This window comes from Lontra canadensis, unplaced genomic scaffold, assembly GCF_010015895.1.
Source record: "Lontra canadensis isolate GAN:19392208 unplaced genomic scaffold, GSC_riverotter_1.0 scaffold194, whole genome shotgun sequence".
Lineage (NCBI taxonomy): Eukaryota > Metazoa > Chordata > Mammalia > Carnivora > Mustelidae > Lontra > Lontra canadensis.
Window position 1 is genome coordinate 1,347,377 of NW_022631188.1, and position 20,194 is coordinate 1,367,570.

At 59.8% G+C, this 20,194-nt stretch overlaps 1 protein-coding gene across 2 annotated transcripts; it reads left to right on the forward strand.

Annotated features, from left to right (window-relative positions):
- The first annotated feature begins 2,937 nt into the window (after nucleotides 1–2,937).
- On the forward strand, nucleotides 2,938–18,978 carry LOC116861248 (tripartite motif-containing protein 26). 2 transcript variants are annotated; one of them, XM_032847798.1, is made up of 8 exons: nucleotides 2,938–3,001; nucleotides 14,023–14,510; nucleotides 14,624–14,719; nucleotides 15,354–15,584; nucleotides 16,828–16,850; nucleotides 17,229–17,344; nucleotides 17,700–17,732; nucleotides 18,115–18,978. In XM_032847798.1, the coding sequence occupies exons 2-8, from the start codon at nucleotides 14,073–14,075 to the stop codon at nucleotides 18,795–18,797; spliced, it is 1,620 nt and encodes a 539-aa protein (XP_032703689.1). In that variant the 5' UTR covers nucleotides 2,938–3,001; nucleotides 14,023–14,072; the 3' UTR covers nucleotides 18,798–18,978. The 2 variants fall into 2 exon arrangements, with proteins under 2 accessions (XP_032703689.1, XP_032703690.1); XM_032847799.1 differs by lacking the exon at nucleotides 2,938–3,001 and adding an exon at nucleotides 3,153–3,856.
- The last annotated feature ends 1,216 nt before the right edge of the window (nucleotides 18,979–20,194 follow it).

The following is a 20,194-nucleotide window of genomic DNA, read 5'->3' on the forward strand; positions in this document are numbered from 1 at the left end:
AAATCAGTTGCATTTCCATATACCAACAGCAAAAGAGAAATTAAGGAGTCGATCCCATTTACAATTGCACCCAAAACCATAAGATACCTAGGAATAAATCTAACCAAAGAGGCAAAGAATCTATACTCAGAAAACTATAAAGTAGTCATTAAAGAAGTTGAGGAAGACACAAAGAAATGGAAAAATGTTCCATGCTCATGGATTGGAAGAACAAATATTGTGAAAATGTCTATGCTACCTAAAGCACTCTACACATTTAATGCAATGCCTATCAAAATCCCATCCATTTTTTTTCAAAGAAATGGAACAATAATCCTAAAATTTATATGAAACCAGAAAAGACCTCGAGTAGCCAGAGGAATGTTGAAAAAGAAAGCCAAAGTTGGTGGCATCACAATTCCAGACTTCAAGCTCTATTACAAAGCTGTCATCATCAAGACAGTATGGTACTGGCACAAAAACAGACCCATAGATCAATGGAACAGAACAGAGAGCCCAGAAATGGACCCTCAACTCTATGGTCAACTAATCTTCAACAAAGCAGGAAAGAATATCCAATGGAAGAAAAACAGTCTCTTCAACAAATGGTGTGGGGAAAATTGGACAGCCACGTGCAGAAGAATGAAACTGAACCATTTCCTTACACTACACACAAAAATAGACTCAAAGTGAATGAAGGACCTCCATGTGAGACAGAAATCCATCAAAATCCTTAAGAAGAACACAGACAGCAACCTTTTCGACCTCAGCTGCAACAACTTCTTCCTAGAAACATCGCCATAGGCAAGGGCAGCAAGGGCAAAAAGGAACTATTGGGACTTCATCAAGATCAAAAGCTTTTGCACAGGAAAGGAAATAGTCAACAAAACCAAAAGACAACTGACAGAATGGGAGAAGACATTTGCAAATGACATATCAGATAGAGGGCTAGTATCCAAAATCTAGAAAGAGCTTAGCAAACTCGACACCCAAAGAACAAATAATCCAATCAAGAAATGGACAGAGGACATGCAGAAATGTCTATTTCTGCAAAGAAGACAACCAGATGGCCAACAGACACGTGAAAAAGTGCTCCACATCACTCGGCATCAGGGAAATACAAATCAAAACCACAATGCGATCCACTTCACCCCAGTCAGAATGCCTAAAATTAACAAGTTAGGAAACGACAGATGCTGGCAAGGATACAGAGAAAGGGGAACCCTCCTACACTGTTGATGGGAATGCAAGCTGGTGCAACCACTCTGGAAAACAGAATGGAGGTTCCTCAAAAAGTTGAAAATAGAGCTACCCTATGACCCAGCAATCGCACTACTGGGTATTTACCCTAAAGATACAAATGTAGTGATCTGAAGGGGCATGTGCACCCAAATGTTTATAGCAGCAATGTCCACAATAGCCAAACTTTGGAAAGAACCTAGATGTCCATCAACAGATGAATGGATAAAGAAGAGGCAGTATATATAGATAATGGAATACTATGCAGCCTTCAAAAAAGCAAAAAAACCCCACAAAGTCCTGCCATTTGCAATGCCATGGTTGGAACTAGAAAGTATTATGCTAAGCAAAATAAATCAATCAGAGAAAGACAATTATCATATGATCTCTCTGAAATGAAGAATTTGAGAGGCAGACCCGGGATGTCGTGGGGGGTAGGGAGGGAAAAAAATGAAACAGGATGGGACTGGGAAGGGAGACAAATCATAGGAGACTCTTAATCTCAGGAAACAAAGTAAGGGTTGCTGGGGGTTGTGGGGTAGGGAGAGGGTGGTTGGGTGATGGACATTGGGGAGGGTATGTGCTATGGTGAGTGCTATGAAATGTGTAAGACTGATGATTCACAGACCTGTACTCCTGAAATACATAATACATTTTATGTTAATTTTTTTAAAAGATGTGGTTCATATACACAATGGAATATTATTCAGCCACCAGAAAGGATGAATACTCACCATTTGCATCGACATAGATGGAACTAGAGGGAATTATGCTAAGCAAAATGACCATCAGAGAAAGACGTCATGTGATCTCACTGATATGTGGAATTTAAGAAACAAAACAAAGGATCGTAGGGGAAGCGAGGGGACAATAAACTAAGAGAAACCAGAGAGGGAGACAAAAGCAGAAGAGACTCTATCACCGGAAACAAACTGAGGGTTGCAGGAGGGGTGGGTGGTGGCGTGGGGGGATGGGGTAACTGGGGGATGGGTATTAAGAAGGGCATGTGATGTGATGAGCACCGGGTGTTGTATGCAACTGACGAATCACTGATCTCTACATCTGAAACCAATTATATGTTAACTAATCAAATTTAAATAAAATAAAAGTGAAATGGGTGAATGAATGACAGCCCGTGCATACAGAAAGTGAAAGAGACCGCTGCCTGACGGGACCTGATTCGGCGATGGAAGGCCCTCCGAGCTGCCCGTTTAGCCGACCGGCAAGAAGGGGGCAGCCGCGCCCGGAGCTGGGACTGCGCGAGCGATCAGCGGGGCCTCCTGGCTGCAAGTGTGCGGGGAAGAGACCGACTGTCCGAAGCAGGGCACGGGGCCTCCCCGGCGGGACGATCCCCGAATGGCCTCTGAGTGGAGCTGCCGGGTCCTAGGGACGGGAGAGAGCAGATCCGCGGCCGAAACCTCCCGCCGTCTTCCCCAGAGGCGTCTAGCGGAGCGGGTGCTCAGACCCCAGCCAGCGCCCCGCGCGCCCGAGTCCGGTCGGGTAGGGGAGGGCCACACCCCTCGCCCCGGAGGAGACCGAAAGCGAGAGAGGACGGCCCGGCGTGGGGGCGGAGACCGAGGGCGTGTAGGTCGGAACACACAACCCTCCACACCGCCACTCTTTAAACCCGGTGCTTTCGCCTCAAATTCCTGCCCCACCCCGCGCGAGGGGCGGGGCCCGGGCAGGTTCTAGGGTTTGGGACCCTGAGAGCCACTTCCCCTGGCGAGGCGGCCGACCCGCGTCCACTCCGGGACCTCGCGACCACCCTTCCGGGCGGGAGCAGGTAGGTGCCTGACGCGGAGACCCTTTCCCGGCCGCCCCCGACCCCGCGCAGCCTGGGGGGAGCGGGGGGCCGGGGGATGCGCCGGAGCTCCAGGAAAGCCCCACCACCACCGCGAGGGCTCAGGGCACCCCGGACCCAGCCACTGGGAGGGAGACAGCTGCACGGAGCGGGGCCGGGCCGCCAGCGCCTGGAGCCTCGCTTGTCCCTTCTGTGCAGTGGGGACAGTCGTGCTGCCCTGCTGAAAGGTGTTTTAGGTAAAGCTCCTCGCTCATCGCAGATGCCTCGAAAAGGGTAGCTAATTTTTGTAAATAACCCCCTTTAAGGACGTGCTTGCTAAAGGCCTTCCGGGTTCAGGAAGCAAAATTAGGCCAGGTTGGGGGCAGGGAGTCCTATTTAATGCCGAGCCTACGGCGAGACCCGCTCGGCCGCAGAGCTCCCCTTCGGCCCGGAGCGCGCGCAGGGGGAGGGCATGGGGTTCCCGCTCAGCTAGGCCTGGGAACGGCGCCCCTCTCCAGCACCCCGGGAGCGCGCCCTGCCCGCCCCACCCCCGCTGCGGCTCCCGCGCACCCCGGCTCCGCCCGGTCGCAGGTCCGTGCGCTTCGGCCCTCGTCGCCCCGCCCCCTTCAGAGGCCCCCGGATTTGCCCAGTGATGGTGACGTAGAGGAGACTCGCGCTCCCATTGGGAGACGGTGTTAGGCAGGAGCCAATCCGGGCGCTGATCCGGGGAGAAATCTCGGAGCCGCGCTCGGCGGATCCCGGAGGCCGCGCGGTGGGGACGCGACCCGGAACCGGCCGCGGCGGGAGAGCCGGGAGGCCCCTCAGGCCGGTGTTCGCGGCCCGGAGCGCGGCAGTGCGGTGAGTCGAGGAAGCGGACGCGGGGTCGGGGGCGAGGTGGTGGGCGATCTGCCGCGGCGCGCGCGCTGGGCCCCGGCCGGCCTCCGCCCCAAGCGCCAGCAGGTGCCCGGGGCCCCGGGGCGGTGGGGGGGGGGGGTAGGTTGTGCAGTAAGGAAGGCCGGCCCCCGGTCCTCGGAGCCGTGCACGAACTCCCTCCGCCAGCCGCGAGCGCCCTCATTATCTGACCCCACTTGGCCCTCGAGGAAGGACCGGATTCCCTCTGCACCCTGGATCCTGACCCCACCGCGAGGATGGGGGAATGGCATCCGGTCATGCCTGCCGCAGATCGTGCGGGGACACTGCCCGAGCCTCCCCCAAGTTTAGAAGCAACAGCTCTTTTAAAAAACAGGCTTTATGGGTTTTCTTCACCAAAGTGCATTTTTTTTCCTGAATAGATTTGCTTAGAACAACTCTAAGCTCATAGAAGAAATTGCAAAGGTAGTAGGGTTCCCACATATCCCAGACCTTTCCCCCCTTGATTAACATCTTACGTTCGCATGATGCATTTGTTACAGTTAATGAACCGGTATTGATCTGTTATTGGCCCAAGTCTGTCCTTCTCCCGATTGACCGCGTGTCCACCTAAGCACCTGTTCTGTGCGGTGATCCCTGCCACCTTACCAGGTTGCATTTGGTTGTCATGTCTGCTGAGGCTCTGCTTGGCTGTGGGATGATCTTGACAGTTTTGAGAAATGCTGGTGGAGTGTAGGGTGCCCGTCTACTGGAACTGGATGTTTTTCTCCTGAGACCAGGCTCTCGCTTATTGGAAGACTACTGAGGTAGGTTGCCCTGTTGATGACCTGGGGTCAAGGGTACATACTGTCCACACGATTTAAGACTTGATGTTGCTTGTGATCACCTGAGAAAGTGCTTAGCAGGTTTCTTGGCTGTCAAGTTACTGTATCTCCCGCCGACCCCCCCCCCCTGCCATTTCACACTGTACTCTTTGCAAAGAAGTGACTGCGCAGCCCACACCCAAGGAGGGGCCGGTATGCTCCTCCTCCTTGAGGACAAGTAGCTACACCCAGTGTTTGGAACTCTTTGCATAGCAAATCATCTCTCTTATTTATTAATTTATTCAACCCATTAACACCAGCACGGACTCATGGATGTTTATTTTGTACTTTCGGGTATAATCCAATCCTCTTTTATTTTGTTGCTCCAGTTGTTGTGGCTTTGGTTACTGGGGGCTCTTCCAAGTTGGCTCCTGTGTCCTTCCTAGCATGTATTTTTATAGAGCTTTTTACTATTGAAAGCACTTTGACTGGGGGGCGTCCCATGAACGTCAAACAGTGTGATGAACTTGACAAGATGTTTTATTCCCCTCCTTGAGAGGGAAGTAAGGAAGCTGAGGCCCAGGAGAAGGTGGTATCTTAGCCGTCTCTTTCCTGCAAGGGAGTGACAGGCTGGTGTCAGACCACCCCAGAACACATCGTGAGCCGCAAAGGAAGTCCATGGTCCTAACTGAGGTTTCTTGAGGTGACTCCAGACTTGGGCCTCGGGATCAGAATGGAAAGACAGTGGCTTTGGAAAACAAAGGCTTAATTGGACTGTTACCCAGGAGGAAGTACAGCTCACCAGATCGGTACACATGAAATGTTGACCTTCTCCCCAAAACAGGGTGTGTGGAGGGAGACAGGGGGAGATCCGGGAAATGTTTGTGGTCAAGAACATCTAATCAGAGGGGGCCTTCTGCAGAAGCAAGATCGTGAAGGGGCCAAGGGAAGCCTGGTGGGGGTAGGGGGGTGAAGAAGAGGGTGGGATCTGGAGGCATGGAGCACGTCTGTGCCAGGTCCTGGGGATAGGGACCGGCGAGGAATGGTGCCTGGGTTCACCTTCTGGTGGGGGGCGGTGGGTAGCCGCGTCAGCTGCTGGTAGTACTGTAATGACCCGTGGCACTTGCAGAGCTGCGGGAGCCTCCCGGGGTGGGGGGAGCCATTCAGCTGGAAGGTGGGATGGGCATGGGGGGCCTCACACGGGTGGTGTCTGATTCCAGCCGTCCACTATGCACTGGGACAGAGACCATGTGCCGGCACAGGGCGTGGGGAGTGGAGGCCCTAGAGATGGAGCTGCGTTAGGCTGAGGCCACAGTGGGGGCCCGATCGTGGGGACTGTGTGGGCCCTGCGGTGCAGTGCTGGCCACGGCTAGGACGGAAGGGGGAGAGGGCCAAGAGGAGAGCGGTGTGTCCACGGCGCCTGGTAGGAGACGGGCTACCCTGCACCAGATCTAAGAGGCAGTCAGTTTATACATGACGGGACATGGTGGAAAACACGTCCCCCTAGTTCAGTTAGGATATGCTACGGATCACGTTTCGGAGAGGCTGCAATGCAGTGGTGTGGGTATCTTACGTTCGATGAGAAGTGTACCCCCTTGCCAGTTCTCAGATCCCTCCTTGCTCCGGGAAGTGAGTGGTCAAGTATCTCTGTCTGACTAACCTGCAGATGGGGAGCTCCAGGCTCCACTGATGATCTTGAAAGAACTCGTCTGATAAGCTGGCCCTGTCCTGCCTGATGGCCAGATTGTAGGAAACCAGCACAGAGGGTGCCTGACCGACAGATTCCATCTGTGTGCAGTGGTATCTGCCGTGACATTAGGCTGCACACAACGCTCGTGTGCTCACCGTGCATTGACTTTGGTCTGCCTGTACGTGGTCTAGGTGCCTCCCCACCCCCACCTCTTCCGGTCCTATGGAGCTGTGCAAAGGTCAAGAACACGGCCCCAGGCTGCACAGCTGAGTCGTGGCAGCTGGGTGAAAACTGGGTTTCGGTGGGGAGTCTTCCCTGTCGGCTTTGGTTAGAGTAACAGCTAGGGACAGAAGAAGGTTCTGATCGTGTCCCTGGAGCTGCGGACGGGGCCGAGGGCCAAGAGTGGCTGGGACATCGGGCAGGCCCTGGCAGGTTGCATTCCACCTGTGGGGCGGGAGGGGGAGCCGCCACCGGGTGTCTACCTTTGTCTAGAGAAATAGGCAGATTTTTTGGGGGGGGGGGCACAAATTCTTTGTGTATTTCAGCCCAGTCACCTTCAATAACGTCCTGTGCTGTATCAGGCAGGATTCCCTTTTTTGGTCAGGTGACTCCTGGGTGCACGGAGCTGAACATAAAGGCCATTTACTGCCTCAAGCAGTGGCACAGGTCAAGGGTCGATCCAGCTCCAGGCGCAGCCAGAGGAGGGTTTTACGAGGTGCCCTGAGGATCGGGTTTCTTCTGCTTCCTCTCCAGGTTGGCTTCCTTCTCAAACGGGCTGGCCCTCTGCTCTGCAAAACTGCTCTTGTAGCTTCAAACCATGCTGAGGTCACCTCTCGCAAACTCTTGAAAAACCGCAGAATCGTTCCCGTCTCAGCGTGGTCTCCTTGTGACTGGCAGACTCGAGTGGTAGCTAGCCTCGCCTCTGAAGCAAGCCCCGAGGTCAGGCAGGTGTAGACCCATTCCCTTGCTCCACCGTGAGCCGAGGGGGAGCTGTGGTCAAAGAACCTGCGCCAAGGGAGCGAAGTTAGCAAGGGAAGTGTGCGTGGAAGCCGGGCAGACCCCTCCCCGAAGGTAAAGCGTCTGCAGGGTGACTGCTGGGAGCGGGGAGCACAGTGCCATCCTGCTGTTGTCTGCTGTAGCGCTCTGCCCCAGCTGCCCTGCCCTTCCCGCTTCATCCCCGTCCCTTCCCTTCAGCATTAAACACACCGTGGGATTCCCTTTCCCTCCTGGAGACGCACACGTGTCAACGCCCACAGTGGCAGGTGCTGGCAAGGCCGTGAGGCAGCGTGAGCGCCCGTGGCCTGCCACTTGGAATGCACACTGCTACAGTCAGTGTGGGAACAGGGTGGCCCGACTGGGTCAAGGATGCATCTGCTTGCTTCTGTGTCCCAGGACACGTGTATAGACCTTCACAGAACGGTGTTTGCCATTGTCCCAAACAGGAAACGGTCAGGGGGCCGGGAGAAGGGGCCCGCGGGCACACTTCATCTTCCTGCGTGCCACAGACGCCGTGTGTGTTATGGATGGGGGTTCGTGGCGACCCTGCAGCGGGCAAGTCTGTCGGACCCACTTTGCAGCTGCCGTTTCTGGCTCCGTGTCTGTGTGTCTCAGGATATCTCAGATATCTCAGACCTGTGCGTCATTAGTGTAGTTAATATAGTTGTTACTGTGATCTCGTGGGCTCCTGTGACTAACGCTTAGGTGACAGCAGTTCTTGGAATGAGTCATTTCGTAATCAAGGTCTGTCTTTAGCCCTGACACGACTGTGCACTTCGTGCACTGCCACAGAGCGTAAACACAGCTTTCGTGTGTGCTCCTGGCTGGCCCTGTGGCGGTATTCACTCCGTTGTGCTGGTCTGGGACCCGAGCCGCCAGTATCTCCAAGGTAGAGCCACAACATTGGAAAGCAGTGAAAATGAACAGAGGCAGCTCCATTCCCATGAATGAGCCACACAACATGGTGTTTCTGCGCACCCCTGCAGACAAATGCACTATGATCACATCTGTACCAGGGAGCGTAAAGTGTGCTTGATGAACGCACAGTGCGGTGTAGACGGGAGGGAGTGACGGGCATCTCCCAGGCCTGCTGTTCTTGTCGCTCGGGGCACCGGGGAATGCAGCTGTCTGTGCCGAGTCGTGGAGCCTCTGGTCAGACGGGAGGGGCAGGTGGGGAGGACTGCTGCCTCCTGCGGATAAGGCAGACACCAGTCTGCGTCCGCTTGTGGTAGGGAGAGCTACAGAGACACCCAAGTGTACTGATGAGCCTGGCCTCACCCCTGCCGGGACGTGCCCAAGGGCAGTGTGGGAGCAGAGCATGTGGCCTCCGCCCGTCACTCAGGAAGGATCCCAAGGAGGTGGCTTTCAGCAGATACTGCGGGCTGGGCCAGGAGCGGGCTCCCTGGGGGTGAGGGGGCAGCCCGTTCAGATGGCTCATGCAGCAGGGAGGCTTGGGCATGGGGGAGCGTGGCACCTTCCGGGGCCTGGAGAGGGGTTTGGTTTGGCCGTGGGCCAGCTCTGGGGGGGAATAGCGGGAAATGAGCCTGGGCTGGGCATTGCAGAGGCAGGAGGGAGGTGTGACTTTGCCCCTGGAGCCACAGAGAGCCTCGGAGGGGTTTCCCCGGGGTGGCCATGCGGGCACAGGGATGTTTGAGCAAGGGAGGGGTGTGTTTGGAGAGCTGAAGGCTGGCCTTGGGGGCGGGCACGCTGATCAGCGGAGGCCGGAGCCATAAGTAATCCGTGGGAGCCATACGTTTGTTGGGAAATCCTTGGGGGTTGTGGCCCCCACCGTCAGCCCCAGTCCCAACCCCCGAAGTCTCACCCGGCCGTATGACAGTGTGCTGGGGGCTCTGGGAGGGCAGGGGTTTTGCCCTGTGCGGCATCCCCAGTGCCTGGCACATACTAGGCCTCCAGCACAAATCTGTGAACTCTTGGAGGAGCTCTGCCCCCGAGAGCTCCTCCTTGGCACCCTAAGGCCCGTCCCACGCCCCGCTGAGCCCCGGAGCCATTCCCACCATTCAGAGCGCGTCTCATCCTGGCCCCAGGGATTCAGAGCATGCTGACCCCGGCCCTGGGGAGAGCCGTCACCCACCCATGACATCAGGAATGCACTGTCCAGAGGCCTGTGTCCCCTGAGACCAGCCAGCGCCAGGCCCATAGCCACCGCTGTGGACTCTGAGGGGCCCTGTGACATCACCCGCCGCGCTGTGGCTGCTCATCCGGAATCAGAATTCTGTCCTCTCGAGGTTTGGAAGAGGCGTCACAGACATTGACTTTGAGGGGAATTTGCTCATTGAAATGGGGCTTCACCGCATCGAGCTCCCTGCTCAGCGGGGAGCCTGATTCTCCCTCTCCTGCTCCCCCTGCTTGGGTTCCCTCTCTCGCTGTCTCTCTCTCTGTCAAATAAATAAAAGGAAAAAAAAAAAAAAAAGAAATGGGGCTTCACCTGGGTCCCAGGAGCCCCAGGTGGGTTTCCCACAGGGACTGGAGCCCTCAGCTACGTGCTCTGATGATGGGAAAGACGGGGCTCCTATCAGACCCCCGAGGGAAGGCACGAGGAGCAGCCCTGGAGGCCAGGGTGCAAACCACGGCCCATCTGCTCACTCCTCTGAGCCGCGAAGAGCGCCGCTGGGGCTCGGTGTCTCCTGGGACCCTCCCAGGGCATCCTGGGGGATTGGTGCGGGGCAGCAGGAACCACGGAAGGTGGAAGGAGAATTTCGGTCCAGAGCAGAAGTTGGCAGCTGTTAAGAAACAAGGGGCGGAGTTCTGACCACTTTGGCGGCTGCAGGGCCGGCGCAGGGGTGGGGTGAGACGTGTGCCTGCCCCGAGGTGCGGACTCCCACTGCAGCCTCCTTCCGCTGGTTCTTGCAGCTCCTCGCCATTCTCTTCGGCAGGAATCGTGCCGGGTCCCGCAGCCTCGAGCGTGCTGCCTGCACATGGTGCCACCTGGCCCGTCTGTCGCCGTGCACGGAGGGGCCTTTCTGAGGTCAAGAGACCAGTGAGGCGGGGAGAGGAGACCCGGACGGAGAGGGGTGTTTCCAGCTCTGCCTGCCTCCAGTTCGCACCCAGCCTCTGGCTTCTAGAAGGGACGGAAGAGCTGGCCACGCCGGAGTGGGGATGCGTGGCCTCTGCCACAAGGGCCCCCGTGGGATGACCCCAGGCTTCTGAATTCTCATCTGGGGACAGGGGCCTGGGTGGGCGTGGCCATTGTGGAGGGTTTTTCCAGCTTTGGCTTTCTGTTGTTCCTGTCTGCCCCAGCTCCAGGCGTGGAGAGTGGCGTGACGGCTGCCCCCTACTCTGGAAGCCTGAGAGATAGAATGTTCCAGAAGCGTGAAGTGGTAGAGAAGGCAGAACGTAGGGGAGGTACCGGGGGTCGGTGTTTTGCTGGCTCTGAATGTGGGGTGGGGAGCAGACTCCCTGGAACCCCTGTGTCCAGCGTCTACACTGGCCGGCCCACACTGTCCAGCTTGAGAAACGCATCCATGCACATGGCTCCATCTGAGCTTCCTGGTGTCCCACGGGCTGGGACAGCCTAGCCATGAGGCCCCCCACCCCAAGCCGTGCCCCTGGGCCACCACCGGACCTCACCGAGCCTCTGTGTTCTCAGAAGAGCATACCGAGCGCTGAGTCACGTGAAGAGCATACCGAGCGCTGAGTCACATGAGACGTGGACATGGCAGACGAGGCGGGTCCGAGTGAGTGCTGGTCACGCGGCCCTGCCTTGCGGGACCGCAGCCTTGCGTGCGAGCAGCAGCAGAAGCTGCTGTGGGCTCCGTCTGCGGACCCGAGTGGCGGGACCACGTGGGAAGTGCTGGCCACTGGCCGCTCTGTGCACGAGCGCCTGTTCAGCTCCCCGGAAGCCGCTCCCCTGTGCAGACGGAGCACCGGGCCTCTGCCCGCGGCAGCACCCTGATCGCCACCGGCGACCTTTAACGTCTCTCTTGCCTACGCAGCCTCATACCCTTCCTTTCGGGACGACAGAAAACCATAGCCCCTGTGCTCACAAGGGTCCTGTGTGGCGTTCTGCCGAGCTGCGCAAAGCTGCTGTCCCCAGCTCCGAAGGCGGCAGCATGCGTCACCCACCGGGGATGTCCCCCTCCCGCCTTCCGTAAACCCCAGCAGAAGTTAGGAGCAGCCCCGTAGTGCCCAACCTCTTGTCAGCCTCCTTCTCGTTGTCCCAAAACTATCTTTATGGCTTCTTAAAACGAAACAAAACAGGATCTAGTCAAGGTGTTTGCCTTTGGCTGTTTTTCCTCTTGGTCTTTTTAAGTCAAGAACAATTCTTTTTTTCTGTGACATTCACTTTTTCTTAAGATTTATATATTTATTTATTGGCGAGAGCGCACTGAGTGGGGTGGGCCAGAGCGAGAGGGAGACCAGCAGACTCTGCGCTCGGCGTAGAGCCTGACGCGCGCCCCATCTCACCACCCTGAGGTCACGACCTGAGACCAAACCGAGATCCAACGTGTCACCAACAGCACCCTGGCGCCCCTGACACTGCTGGGCCAGTGTCCTCTGGAATGTCCCATATTCTGGATGTGTCCGTTTCCTCAGGATGTGCTGGGGCTCAGCTCCCTGTGCCTCCTGTTTTCTGTAAATCGGAAGGTATGCCCAAAGGCTCGGTGAGGTCCCATCAGGCCAGTTTCGGCAGGATGACTTCAAAGGGGATATCGTGTCTCCCCGTGGTGCCCTTTGGGGAAGCAGATGCCGGGTTGTGCACCTGTGAGCACTGTGGGCTTGGGCAGGGCTCTGGTGATCACCGGACTTCTGCATTACCAAGGTTCCATGGGAGGCCATCCACGGGGGCCGTCGGCAGCGGGGACATGTCCCCTGATCTCCCTTGTGATCAGGCCAGCCTCTGATAATGAAGAGGGCTGCAGGGCAGGGTGCTGCGAGCTCCATCATGCCTGCTACACCGATGGGCCGCGTGCTTCTGTAGCCTGGACCGGTTGGTACATCGTACCCGTGGGATTGCGGTGACGCGGTGTTGGCATGGAGCCTGGCTGTGAGCACCTGCTGTATGGGAGAGGGGCGGGTCTCATGCGGACAGTGAGCTGGGGCTGAGCGTCCGCATTAGTTACCCTGCCGGCCCCGCAGCCGGGACAGAGACCCACGGCCTCTGCTTTTCAGCTGCAAGCCGCTTGGCAGTCGCAGGGTGAAGGGCTCCCAGCCCACGGATCCCCAGCACCCGCCGTTGCCCTGTTTGTGTCGGGCCTGATGGCTCGGGTCAGATGATGTCCCCAGCACAGAGTGACACCAGGCAGTCCCCAGGATCGGTTACCACCCAGCCAACATCCTGGACGCCGCCTGGTCTTTGTTCCTGTACGTGGGCTCTGCACGCACGGGAGCCTTCCAGATCTGTGCCAGGGCGTCCGGTCCAAGGCGTGGTGACCCCATGTGGCTGGACGGTCCTGCTCTTGTACGGCTCAGCCGTCGGACTGCGTCCGCTCTCCAGAAGCAGACCCTGTCTCCTGTTTTATTTCTGACTGGGGCTCCTCTGCAGCTCCCTCATGTCGCTGCCGGGAAAGGAGCTCAGGGCCCCTGGGCTCTCGGTGATGGGCTTACCGTGTCCAGAATCCACGGCAGCACTGCCTCGCCCGTGGCCCCAGGCGCTCCCCTCACGCCTCCGCCGCTGGCTACCCTCCTTGGGTCCCAGTGCCGCCCGCCACCAAGGACTGGAACTGGCAACACACGTCCCTGTGGCGGCTTCATACGCAGGTCCCCTCTTGCTGCCACGGTGCGTGTCCACCCTGCTCAGTCCCTGCCTGCTCTCGCTGGATGCGGGAGGCTCCCTTCCCTGGTTCCCCTGCAGATTCTCGGACTCAGCCCACTCAGCAAGGCCAAAGTCCACATTTTACGATGGGCAGACTGAGGCTCAGAGCACGTAAGAGCGGTTCCTGTGGTCACACAGGACGGGGCAGGAGGCCGCTCAGCCCAGCGGAGGCTGCTCGGGCAGGACGTGGGCTGGGGTCGGCAGGCTGCGGAGGTCCGTGGGGGTGAGCAGGGCTGAGGTCTGGTCTGCGCGCCGCTGCTGTGCTCCCTCCGAGGGTCAGATCCCCAGCCGCAGGCCACAGTGACTGCCCGCTGGGAGTCCCCTCCACACTGGTTTCCCTCGAGCGTGGCCCATCGGGCCACACCTGCCAGCAGCGGGGTGGCCAGGCCGTGCCCGGGGGCACACGGCGTCTGCGGGGAAAGGGCAGGAGACCGAAGCCACGGCGCAGCCCAGGGCACGTCCCCGACTCTCCAAGCTTCTGGAGTTTGGGCTAAGAGCCTCCGGGTCTCCTGGGCTCCGCTGCCCGCCCTCACGAGCAGCAGGGCGGCTTGCGCTCTGCCCGGGGCAGCTTAGGCGCTGGGGGTGTGTGGGCGACAACGCGTCTCCGGCAGGGAGCAGGGAGCGCCGCGCAGTGTAGATGCAGAGGTGTGTGGGCGACGACGCGTCTCCAGTGGGGACCACCGCGCAGCGTAGACACGGAGGTGTGTGGGCGACGCGTCTCCCGCTAACCCGGATCTCACTCCGTCATAAGCGGTGCCTCAGAGCAGGTTCCCCGCGGCGCGGTCGGGGCCAGCCGCGCTGTGCTCTCTCCCCGCACCCCCGCACCCGCTCCGTGCCCCGCCGCCTCTGCCCCTCCCTGGGCCTGCTCCTGACTCAGCGTCTGCTCTCCCAGGACGAGAAGCCTCCGTGGGCGCAGCGCGGCCCCTCCCAGCCAAGGGCACCATGGCCACGTCGGCCCCGCTGCGCAGCCTGGAGGAGGAGGTCACCTGCTCCATCTGCCTCGACTACCTGCGGGACCCCGTGACCATCGACTGCGGCCACGTATTCTGCCGCAGCTGCACCACGGACGTGCGGCCGGCGTCGGGGGGCCGCCCCGTCTGCCCGCTCTGCAAGAAGCCGTTCAAGAAGGAGAACATCCGGCCAGTGTGGCAGCTGGCCAGCCTGGTGGAGAACATCGAGCGGCTGAAGGTGGATAAGGACAGGCAGCCTGGGGACGCGGCCCGGGAGCCGCCGGACACCAGGCTGTGCGAGCGGCACCGGGAGAAGCTGCATTACTACTGCGAGGACGACGGCAAGCTGCTGTGCGTCATGTGCCGCGAGTCCAGGGAGCACAGGCCGCACACGGCCGTCCTGGTGGAGAAGGCCGCCCAGCCCCACAGGGTAAGCGGGCTCCACCCGCCCAGGGGCGAGGCCGGGCGCGCTCCCCAACACTTTGTGGCCCACGGGGGTGCTCAGCCACAGCGCATCCATCCCCATGGCTTGTCTTTCCGCAGGAGAAAATCCTGAACCACCTGAGTACCTTGAGGAGAGACCGGGACAAAATTCAGGGCTCCCAGGCAAAGGGAGAAGCTGATATCCTGACTGCACTGGTATGTGGGGCTGTGAGAGCCTGAGGCCGCGGCCATGTGGGGAGGGAGCTGGAGGGGGCTGAGCGGCAGAGGCTGAGCCCTGACGGTCTGAGCTGGGGGCTTCGGGCTGGCTTCCATATCGTGTGTGCGTGCGGGCGCTCCTGCACAGGTGTGGCTCGCTGCAGCCGTGGGCCACGTCTGGCAGCAGCTGCTCCGGACTGCCAGTGTGCAGGGGACCGAGGAGGTCCCGGCAAAGCCCTTCCTGTTACGGATGGGGGGACTGGACTCCCGATGTGGTGGGGAGCCAGGGGCCTTGGGAGGGGGGCGCTGGCTGCGGGATGAGCACAGTGGGGAGGCCTGGGAGGCTGTGGGGCATCCTGGGGACCCTGTGTGCTGAGTCCTGCAGCCAGGGCTACCACAGCTGGGAAGCAGAGACAGCACTTCCTGTTTGATTAGAGATGGGGTGCGAGGGCTGTCCCCGCATTTCCTGCAGGGGAGTCTGTGTCGGAGGGAGGTTGGCCCAGCCGTGCTCTGAGGTCCCACAGTGCACGGATAGGGGTGCGAGCCGGCCTCATGCAGCCCCACCAGGAGACACTGCCGGGGCTCTCCAGTGTGGGGCAGGGCAGTCACCCATCTCCCCTCCACACCCCTGCAGAAGAAGATCCAGGACCAGCGGCAGAACGTCATGGCCGAGTTTAAACAGGCGCACGAGTTCCTGCGGGAGCGGGAGCAGCACCTGCTGGAGAAGCTGGAGGTGCTGCAGCAGGAGCTGGCGGAGGGCCGCGAGAAGTACAAGAGCAGGGGTGTCGCGGAGCTGGCCCGGCTGGCGCTGGTCATCTCCGAGCTGGAGACCAAGGCGCAGCAGCCGGCTGCAGAGCTCCTGCAGGTGAGATGCCTCCGGGGCGGCTGGTCTCTGTCCCCTGTACCCCCATGGGACCCTGGGAGAGCCGCCGCCTCTCAGGCCGTGACTTTCTCTACTGAAATGTCAGGAGAGTCACCCCCACCTGCCCCACCTCCTCCCGTGGTCATACGAGCACAAGAGGACGTGACCTGCATGGTGTCCCTTCAGAGGGCAAAGTCTACCAAAAACCAGTTGGAGGGGGTTGGAAAGTGCCGTGTGAGAGGAAGGGAGGGTTATGAGTGTTTTCGTCATGCCGTTGTCCTCGTCGCAACCACCACAGGTCCCTCCAGGGGAAGCTACGGGCAGCCCGTGCTGCTGGGGTGGCCGAGGGAAGGCGGCTTCTCCCAGGGAGGGACTGGAGGAGACAGGCAAGGTTTTCTGTGGGAGGGAGAGCAGGCCGGGTGCCCCTGGCACGCTTCCTGAAGGAGGCAGCTTTGATGCCAAGGGGAAGTGCCTTGAACTAGAGTGGAAACAGCACTGTGCCGCCTTCCTCCTGGAGCCTCCCTGGACCTTCCCCCTGCGGGCGGGGAGGAGGCTGTGGTGGCCGGGCGGGTCAGCAGTGGAGCCCCCCCACCTCCTCCAGGAAGATGCTGTCCCAGCCAGCAGCCTGGCCTCAGGAGACACAGCGGGGCAGGCTCTCCAGGTACCCGCACAGGGGGGCCGCCTGCCGCCCCTCGCTGAGCATTCTGGCTCGCAGATTGGGACTGGCGGGGGGTGAGGGCCCTGTATGAGAAAAACTCGCTGAGGGCCCAGCTGCCAGGCAGGTCAGGAACCCGGTCCCAGCTCCATTCCTAGGCCTCTTGTTCTTGTCCTTCATTTGGTCTAAAATGTGTCTGGCATTTCCCACAAATTCCTCCATCAGACGGGGATTAAGTCTCTTACTGCCCCGTTCTCTGCCCCCGGGGGAGGGGCAGCCCTCCTTTCTCCATCATGTGCAGTTGTGTGGGGGGCAGAGAGAGACTAGCTGGGGTGCTGCTGGGGACTGAAATCCGGACGGGAGCCCCTCCCACTCCACCCGAGGGAGCCACAGGGGCCAGCGTGCCTCCAGCGCCGCTCAGATGGAAGGCGTACCCGGGGCACAGGTGCCGGGATGGGGCGAGGGCACAGAGCAGGAGGAAGGGCCCACAGCCTTCTGTTCACTGTTGCACCCCTGGCTCTCAGCGCTGTGGCACCTCCTGTGAGGGGTCTGATGCCACTGGGCTGATGCTTGTGCTTTCTTCCCCTCCAGGACACCAGGGACTTCGTGAACAGGTAACAGCCTCCTTTCCACGGCGCACCCGCCCCACCCCACCCCCTCCATGGGACCCTTGGAATGAACGGTCCCACCTCGGCTAGGGTTAGGGTTAGCCAGAACATGGCTGGGACCTGGAGACTTGCTCTCTGAAGCAGCCAGGGCTCCACCAGGGTCTGAGATGGGACGGAGATGAGGGCGGAGACATGCTTGCGGACAGAAGTGTTCCGGATGCTCAAGTCCCGGCCCAGCTGGGGGCTGTTCAGTCAGTGTTTTTGTGCCCGTGTTTCTCCGTTGATTGGGGATGGTCATACCTTTCCTTCCTGCTTCATAGTTGTTATGAGAACGGGAGAAGCGCAAGGAGAGCTGAGGGACAGGTCTGTCTGTCGTCTTCCCAGGTACCCACGGAAGAAGTTCTGGATTGGGAAGCCCATTGCTCGGGCGGTTAAGAAGAAGACGGGAGAATTCTCAGAGAAACTTCAGTCCTTGCAGCGAGGCCTGAGAGAGTTCCAAGGTGAGGGCTGGGGTGCACTGGGGTGGGAGTCGGGCCTGGCTGGGGGCTGGGGGTGAACCGGGGTGGGAGTAGGGCCTGGCTGCGGGCTGGGGTGCACTGGGGTGGGAGTCAGGCCTGGCTGAGGGCTGGGGGTGAACTGGGGTGGGCGTTGGAGCTGGGGCTCTGCATCGAAGGAGGGGGCCACCTCCTTACTGTCATCTTTGGCCTCACTCTTGTGTCTCCTGGTTGTTTTCTGTTTTCTTCTTGGGATGTCAGTCAGGGAGGCCCTATCTGGAAATTAATCCTGTCTGAGCAGAAAACGGGCCCATAATTTTCCTGGACTAGAGGGTCATTCCTGTCCTTTTCTCCTCCCCAGGGAAGCTGCTAAGAGACTTGGAATATAAGACAGGTGAGTGTCCAAGGGCCATTCCCAGTTCCTCTCCCATTAGGAACTCCGTCCCCACAGAGACTCATGACTGTCCCCTGCTGCCCCCAGGGAGTCCCTTCTCTTACACAGCTGAGATTTCCCAGCAGCAAGTCTATACCCCGCACTGGGCCTCTGGTTTGCAACAGAAGTCCGTGCTTGACTGCCTGACCCTTGTCTGCACAATGTTCTCATCCACCTGACCGCGTGGCTGCTGTATGCGGGGCCGTCTCTGCTGCCGGCCCCCGCATTGTGCTCCTTCCGGGCCCTGCTGTCAGGTTGGGCACTGCACAGCCCTTGCTTTTAGGGTGTGGCAGCCCTGCGGAGGCCCCCCAGTAACAGCACTACTGTTTCGTTGTCCCCACAGTCAGTGTCACGTTGGACCCGCAGTCGGCGAGCGGGTACCTGCAGCTGTCAGAGGACTGGAAGTGTGTGACCTACAGCAGCCTCTACCAGAGTGCTTACCTGCACCCCCAGCAGTTTGACTGTGAGCCGGGGGTGCTGGGCAGGAAGGGCTTCACCTGGGGCAAGGTGTATTGGGAAGTGGAGGTGGACAGGGAGGGCTGGTCCGAGGATGAAGAGGAGGGCGAGGAGGAGGAGGAGGGGGAGGAGGAGGAGGAGGAGGAAGAGGAGGCGGGCTACGGGGACGGGTACGAGGACTGGGAGACGGATGAGGACGAGGAGTCATTAGGGGAGGAAGAGGAGGAGGAGGAAGAGGAGGAGGAGGTCCTCGAAAGCTGCATGGTGGGGGTGGCCAGAGACTCTGTGAAGAGGAAGGGGGACCTGTCCCTGCGGCCAGAGGACGGGGTGTGGGCGCTGCGCCTCTCCTCTGCGGGCATCTGGGCCAATACAGACCCTGAGGCTGAGCTCTTCCCGGCGCTGCGGCCCCGGCGGGTGGGCATCGCCCTGGATTATGAAGGCGGCACCGTGACATTCACCAACGCAGAGTCACAAGAACTCATCTACACCTTCACCGCGACCTTCACGCGGCGCCTGGTCCCCTTCCTGTGGCTCAAGTGGCCTGGGACTCGCCTCCTGCTGCGACCCTGAGCCCACTGCTGCTTCCCTTCTCGGGGATTCCAGGACCGTGACAGGGAGGGGATGTCTGGCTGCGGCACCTGGAGCAGGTGCACTCCCCCCACCGCCCCGAGGCTGTGGCCCCGCAAGGCTCGCTCAGTGCCGCCACTCCGTCCACACGGCTGCCGTCGGACTCGTCCCCCAGTGCCTGGGGCTCCCCATGCAGACGTCTGACCCCGGAGTCCGTGAGGGCCCTCTGCGGCCTTGGCCTAGCTCTGCACACACTCTGTTGAACCAGAGACGAGACAGCCTTCCGTCGGCCAATCTGGCGTCCCGTGCTGGCTGCTCCTGGGAGAGCACAGGTGACTGCACCGAGGCCACTCGCCGTGCCCGGCATCCCCCTTGCCCACATCCTCTCCGCTGCCAGCCTTCCCTGCCCCCCAACTCAGAGTCCCCCACGCGAGCAGAGCAGAAGCCCACCACGGTTTCCGGGCAGTTTGAACAAGCTTCCGAGGTGCCGCGGAGTCGCCAAGCCCAGAGCAGGCGCCTCGATGCTCTGAGACCAGGGTCGAGCGTCTGACGTTTGCACACGGAAGCACCTAGGACCCCCGGAGCTGCTTGGGGGAGAGCTCTGGATGCACGTGGCTTTGAAGCCTTGTGTGTGGTCAGTGATCAGTAAATGACCTAAGGGTGGGGCTTTGGGAGATGGTGACGGGAGTCCAAAACACTGTGCTCTTGGTGGGTCGTCTGAAGTCACCGGGGCAGACGCCCGTCCAGGCCAGCCTTCCCTTGGAAGCCTCGGCCCGTGCCCCCTGCACAGTGGAAACTTGGTCTGGATGACTCTGCAGGCCCCTCGTCCTGGGACGGGGCAGTGGGGAGAAGAGAGGATGCCAGCAGGGCTCCCGGAGCTCACCTTCGTGTAGAGTGAGGGCTGGACCGCGGCCTCGTGGCGCCTGCACGCTCACTGCTCCAGCCGGACACCCACAGCCTTTGTGTGCACCCGTCCCAGGCCTGGCAGCAGCGTCCCATGCCCCAGCACCTCGGCCACCACATCACCTGGCAAGGTCCCTGCTATTTCTGCCTCTAGTTTTGTACCCCCATGTACCTCCCGCAGGGCTGGGCACACAGCAGGTGCTCAATAAAGACTTGTGCAATGAGCAGACTGGGTTCATTTACTTTATTATAACCTTTGTGTGGCTCCGGAGTGCTTGCGTGAACGGCAGTGGCCTGGGGTCCCTCCTGGGACACGCCACCGCCCCAGACAGCAGCCCCCATGTCTCCCTGCCCCACCACACCAGCCCCGTGCTCTCACCCAGCATCCGCACAGCCAAGGACGGCCCATGACAGGGCGACATTCCGTGGCACACCCAGAATCTTTCCGAGGAAAATGCATAGTCCCCTACCCAAAGGAGGTGCCCCCAGCGCCCTCT